An 11,130-nucleotide genomic window follows, 5' to 3' on the forward strand; every position below is an offset into this window, starting at 1 on the left:
CCTCACTTTTGGAAAAAAGAAAGCGCATAAGTGTATTTCTCCAAAACTGAACGACTCGTATGAGAAACAAACAAATTATCAAATATTCAATGGTCTAAAAAATGCTCCGTCAGCTTAAATTATTTTTTTTTTGTGGATGAAATTGAAACGGGTCTAAATAATTCCGGTACAAAACGCCTCGGTGGAGCTGAATTCATCGATTGGTCGCCAGAATTAAATGAAGGAACATCAGTTTGAGGTTTGTAAGGGGCGGGGCTTCCGTCGCACTTACCCAAAACGCATTAAATAGTTATTTCCTGTTGCAGTACTTGTTTCAGATGTCTTTTATAATATTTGTCTATTTTGTCTGTATTTTAAAAAATAAAAAGATTTGCCATCAGCAGAATTGCTTTTTTTTGCCCTAAATATATGTTTGTTTGGAACTACAAATCAAGATTGTTATTATATTTTTCCTTCTTTCCTTTCACAGCAGACATTTCACCACATCCTAGTAGGAAAAGCATGTTAGTTGTGAATCTGTGCGTAAATGAACATTCCTGACTGTTTCTGCATCACCTTTTATATTTAACAGGTAAGTTGGTCATTTAGAAGAGACGCATTTTGATGAATCAAAACTCTTGTCTTTTCATTTCCTCTCATCTGTGATTTATTTAGGTGGCGTTAGCAGGTTTTTCCTCGTCCGTAAAATCAGAATTCACTAGCCTTTCAGTGGACCTAAGCTACAATAAGAAGCATTCAGGCTCTCTCATGTGGCTCAAATGTGTACTGCAGATATAAAATGTCTAAAGACTATGGAAGAAATTCTGCTAATTTATCTGGCAAATATTAAATTCCAGCCCGGCTCACCTGCATTTCCTGTCTCTTGGAAAGCTTTCACTTTCCAATAATATTAAATATGTTTAAAAAAAAAGCTGAATGGAATTTGTAAAATTCAGCACAACTTGGGGGAAACTCAAATCTGTATATTTGATATCTTCAATTACAAATATAATAGCACAGTTATGCTTTAAGTGCCTCCACAAGTACAGCTACATGCATCACCTGGTTGTGGCTGATAGAACTTTAAATGCAGATCAATAATAAGCATTTTTTTTTAATTATTTAATTTGATGATAAACATTTTAATCGTGCAGCAGGAAGCGTGACAGTACAACAACAAGTTTGGTATTAAAAAGACAAGAACAGCAGTAGAGATTTAACGTCATATTTAGTCGTGCCCAAAAAAAAAAAAATCCCACAAAAGAAACCGATTTTTGATTACAGTCGTTGATTGTGAACTTTTTTTCGCGCCCTAATCCAGACGAGAGCCGTACACCTCCACCTCGCAGAGACTCAGGAACTCCTCTCTTCCCGGGATGAAGACGTTGACGTAGCGACCGTCCAACCCGTTGCACTGGAACTCGCCGACGCCACTTGATGGGATGCTTGTGATCACAGCGCATCTGGAGGAAGGAATCGGGAAAAAATGACGGGGTCGGTCTGAGAGTCCACAAAAAAGGAATCAAAGCCGTAAATCAGCGAAAAGCAAAGCAAATATTTCACACACAATTGTCGATGCAAAGACGAACACTTCATGCCACAATTCATACACGACAAAAAAACATACCGATAGCAATAACTAAATGAAATACTCTGACGTAAAACATAAAAAAAAAATGTCATCTGTGCTCGTGGCATGACTGTAAAAACCCCGTCCAATCAAAAGAGTCGGGCTGGAGAAAGTGATTGGACAGCTTCCTGTCTGTCGATTCTTACTTCCTTATTGTTCACTGCTGATCTCGAGCACACGTTTGGCGTTCTGGGGGCGGGGCTTTGAACAGAGGTTTGAGTGAAGGGGGCGGGGCTTTTGCAGTTTTGTGATGCGTTTAAAGTGAAAATCTCTGTGTTTCTTTTCAAATGACCTACTCAACCTTTAACGTCAACATATTTCTGTCTGTCAGCTTGTGTGGCTATAAATGTTAAAAAGCTAATGTGTTGAAATACAAAAATAATACCAATACAAACCAAAAAAATCACGTTTGCGAGCTACCTGGTGTTGTTGTTGCCGAAGTTTACGAGCGAATCTCCGATGAGGATCTCGGCTCCGTTGAGCCGGTCGTGCTCGTCCTCTCGGTTGGTTATCTTAACGGAAAACACTTTGTGTGTTTTGCCCAGGTCCAGTCGCCACCAGGGGCCAACGTTGTTGTTGGTGTGAGTGCAGGAGCCGTCCTCCCACTTGGGGCTAGGGTTCCCGTCGATGGCGTTGTACGCAGCGCCGAACATGTACAGTGACGACTGCGAGGCTTTTCCGTACAACGCCAGATTCTCGCCTGCAAAAAAGAGCGTTGCAACAACTTTACAGCAAATCATAGCATAGCAATCATATTTTGTTTTTTTTTTATTCACACATTTGTATTTTCTTGCAATTTTACTTTAATCACATGACCAGCGGCAGACTGGGACAAACATTCAGCCTTTATTAAAGGCCCAATTTGAGAAAGGGGCGTTATTTGCTTTATAATTGCAAATATCAGACCCACGTGTACGACGGCGTATCAGGGCCACTGTAGAGGGGGGGAGTCTATAAATTTGTGAATTTATAAACTCACAATTTTGTTTAATACGATGCGACCAATCGGCATCTATGCTAGCTAACTTCCCATGAATGTACGCATTTATTAGTCTAATGAATCATCCCAACGTGTGACAACGCCTCGTTAAGGTCCTTAGGGTGATGATGTTGATGATTTTATTTACATGAGGCTAAATTGTCATCTTACATGGGTTTTTATTGATCGGGCAGTTGGGCTAAGATGCTCGCGGTAGCTTTCACTTGTTGTCATAGCAGTTGGTTCGGCTAAGACCGAATGTTTGCTCTGATTCTCACCCGTTGGGGCCCGGTACCCGTAGACCTCCACTTCGCAGAGTGTGAGGATTCTACTTGAACCCGGTAGAACCACAGTCACATAACGGCCCTCCACACGACTGGTGAACGTGTGAGTGTAGGTTTTACCCAAAGCAATTCTCTGGATCGTTGCAGCCCTGAGAGAGAGAGAGAGAGAGAGAGAGAGAGAGAGAGAGAGAGAGAGATATTAACACTTAAAAGGGGAAAAGTGCATCCATTTGTTTCATAACTGCAGAACTTCACTTTAAATAAAGCAAGAAATAATAGCAACACTTAACCTGCTGGAAAAAGAGAAGAGGTCATATTTCATGTTTTATCGTTTAGTCGCCTACTGGCTAACAGACCACGAGAGAGAGAGAGAGAGATGAATTGAATTGAATTCTAGCATTCATATGGTAAATGGACCTGCATTTATAGTGCTTTTCTAGCTAACTCGCTACTCAAGGCGCTTCACACTACATTCAGTCACATTTACCCGTTCACACACACATTCATACATTGATGGCCGCCCGCACATCAGGATCTAACTCATTCATACACCAATGGCGCAGCATCGGGGGCAATCGGGGGTTCAGTATCTTGCCCAAGGACACTTCGGCGTGCAGACTGGAGGAGCCGGGATTCGAACCACCAATCTTCTGATTGGAGGACGACTCGCTCTACCTCTGGGCCACAGCTGCCCCCGTTCAAGGAAATATAAACTACACTGATACTTAATTGTTCAAAAGAGTATTTAAAAAAAAAAAAACCATTTAAAGATACTCGCTTTTTTTTGCCAACAAAGAGAGTTTGAAAACTCGGATTACAACACACACAGAGGGATCCAGACAACCCAGACTTGAACCACTCTCCAGCGAGTTCCTACGAGCATTGAACACGGCGGGGGTGAAAACAATGCAAGATGTTGAGCCAACCTTTCACAAAAAAAGGGTATTTTTGCCGGATATTTTCTTACAGTGGGTTTGAATCTCTGTCGTCTTCATTAGAGTTGCCGATGTGAATCTCAGCCCCGTCCAGTCGATCTGCACAGCAGTCTCCTCTGTTGGTGATGGAGATGGAGTCGATGATGTAGGTCTCCAGCAGGTCCACCTTCCACCAGGGGTGTGACACATCTTTACTGTGGGTGCACGATCCGTGCATGAAGACATTTCCACGGTTCCCATCGATTGCGCAGTAGGCGGAGCCGAACGCGTGGTCGTAGCGATTCTTCTGGGTTGCCTTCCCCCGCAGGGCCACGTTTTCTGTGAGCACAGAGAGTGAGTCACACCGACGATACAGGCTGTGTTTGATCATTAAACATCATATACACTTACTTTACACGAGGTGTAACTTCAAACCAAAGTAAAATACCAGGAGAATCAAGATTCTTATTCAGGTCCTGAATAAGAAAGAAAAAGTGAAGCCCATGCTGAAGTGCCTGAAACTTTCTTTCTCTCTGCTGGCCACCAGGGGGCGACTCCTCTCTGGTTGTATAGAAGTCTATGAGAAAATGGTCCTACTTCTCTCTTGATGTATTATCTCAGTAAACATTGTAAACATGAGTTTATGGTCTCAATCTCTAGTTTCAAGTCTTCTTCAATCCAGCATGATGTTCATTTAGTACATTATGGTTAATTTAGAGTCCAAATAACCAGAAAGCAGGGGATGCTTTAGGGGGCGGGGCTTACCTGCTGATTGACAGGTCGCTACCACTTTGTTAGCATATATACTATATATATAGAAAGGCTCAGGTTTTACTCACCATACTTGGCTGAGCTTGTCTCCTGGAGGAGCAGCAGAAGGAGGAAAACACTGAGCTTCATCATTCTGGTTGAGAAAATCATTTATAGATGGTGTTTAAAATAAAACAACAACATGTTCGATTAGATGGAACAGGATTCATACAGAGGGAAACTGTGGTGCAGCAGTCGTAACGCAGAGTAGCAAAGAGTGCAAATACATAGTAATTTAATTCCCTATTCTGCAGAAAGCCATATATATATATATATATATATATATATATATATATGTACAGGTTTATGAGAGCAGGTTACTCAGAAATCGATCTGATACAAACAGAAAGTTTTACCTGGAGGAAAAAGGCGGCTTGTGTGACGAGTCGATGAGGAACAGAAAAACCTTCCAAACCGCCGAAAAACTTGATTTTTTATTGACGTCTCGGTCGACTCTCATCCAATCAGCCGTCAGGAATCAAATCATGTGCCACGTATCCAATAACATCTCCCTGGTTTAATCCCATGATGCTCGTGGTTTCACTTCCCTCTACTCGGGAATCAAGTACAGGTCAAGAAGATACACAAAGATACACACAGATATGATAACATTAGTTAGAGAATAGTCGCTTTGATTGATGCATTGTGATTATTCCCATGTTATGCTACTTTATACAGTATTAAACTGTATTAAAAAAACAAAAATGTTCACTCCCAAGTCCCTGTCTGGCCCTGGACCACGTAGGGGACCATGTAGAGGACTACGTACTACGTAGAGGACTATGTAGAGGACTATGTAGAGGACTATGTAGATGACTTTGTAGAGGACTATAAAGAGGACTATGTAGAGGACTGTGTAGAGGACTATATAGAGGACTACGTAGAGGACTATATAGAGGGCTTTGTAGAGGACTATAAAGAGGACTTTGTAGAGGACTATAAAGAGGACTATGTAGAGGACTGTGTAGAGGACTATATAGAGGACTTTGTAGAGGACTATAAAGAGGACTATGTAGAGGACTGTGTAGAGGACTATATAGAGGACTACGTAGAGGACTATATAGAGGGCTTTGTAGAGGACTATAAAGAGGACTTTGTAGAGGACTATAAAGAGGACTATGTAGAGGACTGTGTAGAGGACTATATAGAGGACTACATAGAGGACTATATAGAGGGCTTTGTAGAGGACTATAAAGAGGACTTTGTAGAGGACTATAAAGAGGACTATGTAGAGGACTGTGTAGAGGACTATATAGAGGACTACGTAGAGGACTATAGAGTATTTCTTTCTTCAGAGCAATGCATGATGGTCTATAATGCTTCCTTTGAGTCCACGATAGAGGGTAGACTTATAACATAGAGAACTCACTACAGCGTGGGTGGCGAGTGATGACAGCAGAGGATTATGGGATGTGAGTTCAGCTGAGATACCGGTCTGTTTATTAATAATTGATGCCCAATAAGACGTTTTTTGGTGCTGCTTAACCCAGTTGGTGGAGAAACAGCCGCTGTCAGCCGTTTCTCTCTCGGAACAACAGCATCTGTTAACGCTGAAGATGCTGAGTCGCACAATCACATTTTTTTGTGCAATTTTCCCATCCGCCCAAACTTCTCTATTTAATGTCACTCTCACTTAAAGGAGTCAGCATTTCAACATTTCACAACTTCTCTGTTTTCCCCTCTGAAAACACAAAAACAATGCAACTCTCACTTGAACCTCTCCATCTATGAACACTGCGAGGTTAATTCTGGACTTTTACCCATAAAATTTGTCAGAGCACCAGCTGATGTTAGCTTGAGCACATTAGCTGGTTTAACTGGGTTAGCCGCACAAGACCCCGAGTTATGTCAAACTGCTGATAACTTTTTACATCGGTCACACTGGTGCGTTGAAAGATAAAGATATACGTTTTTTTGTTAACCCCCACGGCGAACCGGCTCAAACAACCGGTTCTTAAAGCGACGACTGCCCGGTCCACAACACTTTTACCACCAACATTCAGCAAAGAATAATACCAGAGCTAATCAGAGACGAGGGCCCGCCCCTACTCTGCCTCTGATTGGCTTAGAATGTGGTATTTATACTTGTGGAGAAAATGTTTTTGTTTTATTGCACCTCACAGGTTTTTTGGTTGACCAAAATGGTCGCACTCTGGAGCCCCGAACTGTACGTGACACTGACGTATAAGATACTTGGTGACATCATCACTTTTACGGAAGAAAAGGTTTGAATGGAGGCGTCTGTAGGGGAGAGTGACTCACTTTGTACCTGGACTTTGGACTCTCTGGAGACATTTTACAACAACAACAAACTATAAACACAATAAAGAAAAGAAGAAGAAAATCCTAATAGGATCTCTTTAACGTTAACTATGCAAATGTTGTATTCTGCATCAATTAGTGAAGCTCAAGTTTGTTTAATACTTCAACATCATGAAAAGTTACTGATCAACACACGAGGACAAACAAGTCATCTGTGGTGAATCATTAATAAACTACATCATGTTCAGTGATAAGATGTGCCAACAAATCAGCTGTGTGGTCCAAATCAGATCGGATTTTCACCAACGACGGCTCTTTGTCTTCTTCTGGGTATCAAACAGACGCCGTTTGTCGGATGACTTTCATACAGAATTAATGACGAGTGTGTTCGTGTGATTCGATTGTTTTGTCTGTTTTGTCTCGACCAGAACAATGAAACACGGCTCAGTTCTGCTCTTTCTGCTCCTTCTGGGGACGAGCTCGGCTCGGAACTATCGTAAGTACGATCAGACACATATTTATAGTTTTACTCGTTGTTGCTTCACGGTGCAGAAAGATGTTGTGATTGACGCTGGAAAATAAAAATCTCCCAGCTCATGGTGTATTAATGACAGCGATTTGTAACTAATTGTGAGCAGAAAAACAAAAAAGCAGCATTCTCAATCCTCCAATCAGGAGACCGACGTTCCTGTCACAAGGTCTGGTCGAGTTACTTTAAAGTTACGTTGGTGATGTTTCATGTTACGTTGTTTCCATACTTATTTTTAGCCCGACCACAATGTTTTCCTTTAAAGGCAAAGTAGGCCATTTGGAAAAACCACAGAGATTTTGACTTTGAACGCATTGCTGAACCGAAAAAGACCCTTTGTTCAAGCCTCTCGAGATCCAATGTTTCTGCTGCCCCCAAGTGGCCAAACAAAAAGAGAAAAGGCAATAGCAGGTTCGGTAATTTCCAACAGGTTTCCTATCAAATATTTTAACGTGTATTCCAACTGTGCCGTTCACAGAGAACGTGGCCTTGCGTGGAAAAGCGACGCAGTCAGAGCGTCTTGCGGACTTGTACGGATTCGCCTCCAACGCTATCGACGGGAACACTGAATCCAACTACATGGCCGGATCCTGCACCAGCACCACTAAACAGACCAACCCCTGGTGGAGGGTGGACCTGCTGGGGTCCTACATCGTCACCTCCGTCTCCATCACCAACCGAGGAGACTGCTGTGCAGAACGACTCGACGGGGCAGAGATTCACATCGGAAACTCGTTACGAGACAACGGAGCCGCAAACCCGGTGTGAGTGAACGTAACGTAGGAACTTCGTAACAACAGGGTTTCCCCTCAGGAAAATTGTTAAGCAGACGGAATCTGTGCAATCCTGACTAGGCAGCAACCTCTGGTTCTGAAAAGTGAAGCCGAAGCTGATGTGCCTTTAACTTGCATTCTCTCTACCGGCCATCAGGGGGCGACCTATCACGTTTTGTTTGTTTGTGGTTAGCACTGTGCCCTAGTTCGCACTGTGTGGTGGTTACTGGGGTTCGAGTCCGGGTCTGGATTCCTTCTGTGCGGAGTTTGCATGTTCTCTCCAGGTTCTCCGGCTTCCTCCCACAGTCCACGATGAGTCCTGATCAGGATCAGCGGTGACTGATGTTGAGGAGTAATGGAACCTGGAAGCTACGGTGAAGATTAAAGGGCAGGAACATCAAAGTCCGTGAGGTTTGTGAGTCGGGTGTGAGACGCTTCAGGGGACGAGCAGCCGTTTGGGAGGTTCTGGACTTGATAGTGTTGAGCAGACGTGATCCACCCAGATCCCGAGGCAGCTCATCTTGTGATCTGTTAGCCAGAAGGCGACTAAATGATTAAACATGAAATACGGCCTCTTCTCTTTTTCCAGCAGGTTAAGTGTTGCTATTATTTCTTGCTTCATATTTAAAGTGAAGTTCTGCAGTTATGAAACAAATGGATGCACTTTTCCCCTTTTAATCGTGTTTCTCTCTCTCCCTCCCCTCTCTCTCTCTCTCTCTCTCTCCCTCCCTCTCTCTCTCTCTTTTAGGGCTGCTGTAGTTCCTCACATCCCAGCAGGCAGGACTCTCAAAATTACTATGACCAGGCTTGTGGAGGGCCGTCATGTGACTGTGGTTCTACCTGGTTTGAGTAGAGTCCTCACCCTCTGTGAAGTGGAGGTCCACGGGTACCGGGCCCCAAATGGTGAGAACCGAACTTCACTTCCTGCTACTGATGGATCTCTTCTTTGCAAAGTCGCATCTCTGTTTCTTTTGTGGTCCAGGGAGCCTCGATAAAAAATGAATTATCGGTGCTGATTTTTCGCCAATGTTTTTCAGGAGAAAACTTGGCGATCCGAGGAAAAGCCACGCAGTCGTCGCTGTACACGGTAGGCGTCGCAAACAACGCCATCGACGGGAACCGCAACGCCCTCTGGGGGCAGGGTTCCTGCACTCACACGAACGCCGACTTTAACCCCTGGTGGCGACTGGACCTGGGCAAAACCCACAAAGTGTTTTCTGTCAACGTCACCAACGTTGTGGATTCGTTGCCACACCGACTCAACGGAGCCGAGATCCGCATCGGAGATTCTCTTGATAACAACGGCAACGACAATCCCAGGTAAACTTTACGGCCAAGACTAACAGCTGGTTATTGAAGGTTGAGTAGATGATTCTATTCAGAAACACTTTCTATTATATTAGTCAACATTAAACATTTAAACATTTTTAAAAATGTCATCTGTGGCCGTGGCAGGACTGTAAAAACCTCCGCCCAATCAAAACAGTCGGGTCGGGAGAAAATGATTGGATGGCCTGCCTGTCTGTCAATGCTTACTTCCTGATTGGGCGCACTCTCACTTCTTCAGAGTGTAATCGTGGATTCTATCTATTCAAAGCAAATCAAGCAGATGTTCATTCAGTGTTTCATCTGAATCAGCTGTCATTTTCATCACACGTCCTTCAACCAATCAAATCTGAGCACCCGCCTACTCATCACCTCATAAAAGGGGCTGCTGTTGGGCTGCTCTCAAACTTACAGGTTGTGGCTTTAATATACTCCAAAGTTGGTGTTTCTTAATTAACATTGATGGAGTCGGTGCTTCCTCACACAGTCACTTATACTTCATTTAAATGATGATTTAAATGTGTTCAATCCTTTCTTCTGCCAGGTGTGCTGTGATCTCCAGCATCCCCGGAGGTTTCACCAGCGGCTTCCAGTGTGGCGGGATGGACGGCCGCTACGTCAACGTGGTCATCCCCGGGAGGAGCGAGTACCTGACGCTGTGCGAGGTGGAGGTGTACGGCTCCAGACTGGATTAGGTCCGAGGAGGCCCCAAGTGTATGTGTGTGTGATATAATAATATATAATAATGAAAAACACCCTTTTATTTATGCATGTGAAGTAAATAATAGGACTATAATAGACATATATTTTCAGGTTTACATCACAACATGAGTTGAATGTCAACATGCATTTTTTATGGGTTTTCCTTTTGGTTTTGAAAATGTACCACGTGTACTTGCTGCTGACGGGTCAATACCTGAATAAATCTGTTTGTACTTCCTGGTCAGATAAACACACAGACAAAGCAGTAATATTAGAGAATATTAAAGCTGATTTGCTGCCAGACGGATCGTAAAAACGTGGCCTGATTAGACAACATGTGTACTTTGTATTCACAGGAAGATAATATTGATGCTGAAAAGACAAACACGTGTGAAAACAAAAGAGAATTTAATACATACTTGTTCTTCCATTAGTGTTTTTATTCTTCTGTGTACATATAAGGTGTCCTTTATTGTCCTGAAAGGCACCCAGAAATAAAATGTACTATTAATATTATTAGAATAAGTCTAAATAGAAAATAAAACTGGAGAAGCACTGACAATGAGTTTGATTTGTGCACATGACGATGATTGACATGGATGGAAACATTTATATGAACACATGGCTGAATGAACATGATTAACATAACGGTTTGACCGAGTCATTCTTAGACATTGTCTGTAAATGAAACAGTTGAAATACACATTAAAACATTCGGCCATTAAGCCGTTTGAATATGAAAGAATTTTATGTATGGATTTTTTTTAGGTGAAACATGTAACTTTAATTAGGAATATTGCTGCAGATTCATTTTCGGACTCTAAGTTTACAAGTGAACAAGTGCTTTTTTTGCAAGTCAAATTCATTGTAATTTAGAGAATATTTTTTAACGGAAGTGTCGGTGAATGGCACAGACCACATACTGTAAATCTAAACTTCTCA

General features: G+C 42.6%; 2 protein-coding genes across 2 annotated transcripts; one reads left to right on the forward strand and one right to left on the reverse strand.

Annotated features, from left to right (window-relative positions):
• Positions 1-1,075: 1,075 nt before the first annotated feature.
• Positions 1,076-5,039, reverse strand: LOC311024230 (uncharacterized protein). Its single transcript, XM_084026548.1, has 6 exons — positions 4,953-5,039; positions 4,626-4,690; positions 3,840-4,125; positions 2,867-3,021; positions 2,030-2,309; positions 1,076-1,442 (listed from the first exon to the last, which is right to left on the reverse strand). The coding sequence occupies exons 2-6, from the start codon at positions 4,687-4,689 to the stop codon at positions 1,292-1,294; spliced, it is 936 nt and encodes a 311-aa protein (XP_083882674.1). The 5' UTR covers position 4,690; positions 4,953-5,039; the 3' UTR covers positions 1,076-1,291.
• Positions 5,040-7,146: 2,107 nt separating this feature from the next.
• Positions 7,147-10,886, forward strand: LOC311024804 (fucolectin-1). Its single transcript, XM_084027386.1, has 6 exons — positions 7,147-7,204; positions 7,287-7,354; positions 7,866-8,151; positions 8,909-9,063; positions 9,198-9,480; positions 10,031-10,886. The coding sequence occupies exons 2-6, from the start codon at positions 7,291-7,293 to the stop codon at positions 10,179-10,181; spliced, it is 939 nt and encodes a 312-aa protein (XP_083883512.1). The 5' UTR covers positions 7,147-7,204; positions 7,287-7,290; the 3' UTR covers positions 10,182-10,886.
• Positions 10,887-11,130: the final 244 nt, after the last annotated feature.

Source organism: Eutrigla gurnardus (assembly GCF_963514095.1).
Source record: "Eutrigla gurnardus genome assembly, chromosome: 14".
NCBI classification, from domain to species: Eukaryota; Metazoa; Chordata; class Actinopteri; order Perciformes; family Triglidae; genus Eutrigla; species Eutrigla gurnardus.

Excerpts from the sequence above, each read along its gene's own strand:
- LOC311024804 (XM_084027386.1), top strand. The coding sequence starts at position 7,291 with ATGAAACACGGCTCAGTTCTGCTCTTTCTGCTCCTTCTGGGGACGAGC. Across the intron at positions 8,152-8,908 it reads AACGGAGCCGCAAACCCGGT|GGCTGCTGTAGTTCCTCACA; the intron begins GTGAGTGAACGT and ends TCTCTCTTTTAG. Across the intron at positions 9,481-10,030 it reads AACGGCAACGACAATCCCAG|GTGTGCTGTGATCTCCAGCA; the intron begins GTAAACTTTACG and ends TTCTTCTGCCAG.
- LOC311024230 (XM_084026548.1), bottom strand. The coding sequence starts at position 4,689 with ATGATGAAGCTCAGTGTTTTCCTCCTTCTGCTGCTCCTCCAGGAGACA. Across the intron at positions 4,126-4,625 it reads GACAAGCTCAGCCAAGTATG|AAAACGTGGCCCTGCGGGGG; the intron begins GTGAGTAAAACC and ends CTGTGCTCACAG. Across the intron at positions 1,443-2,029 it reads TTCGGCAACAACAACACCAG|ATGCGCTGTGATCACAAGCA; the intron begins GTAGCTCGCAAA and ends TCCTTCCTCCAG.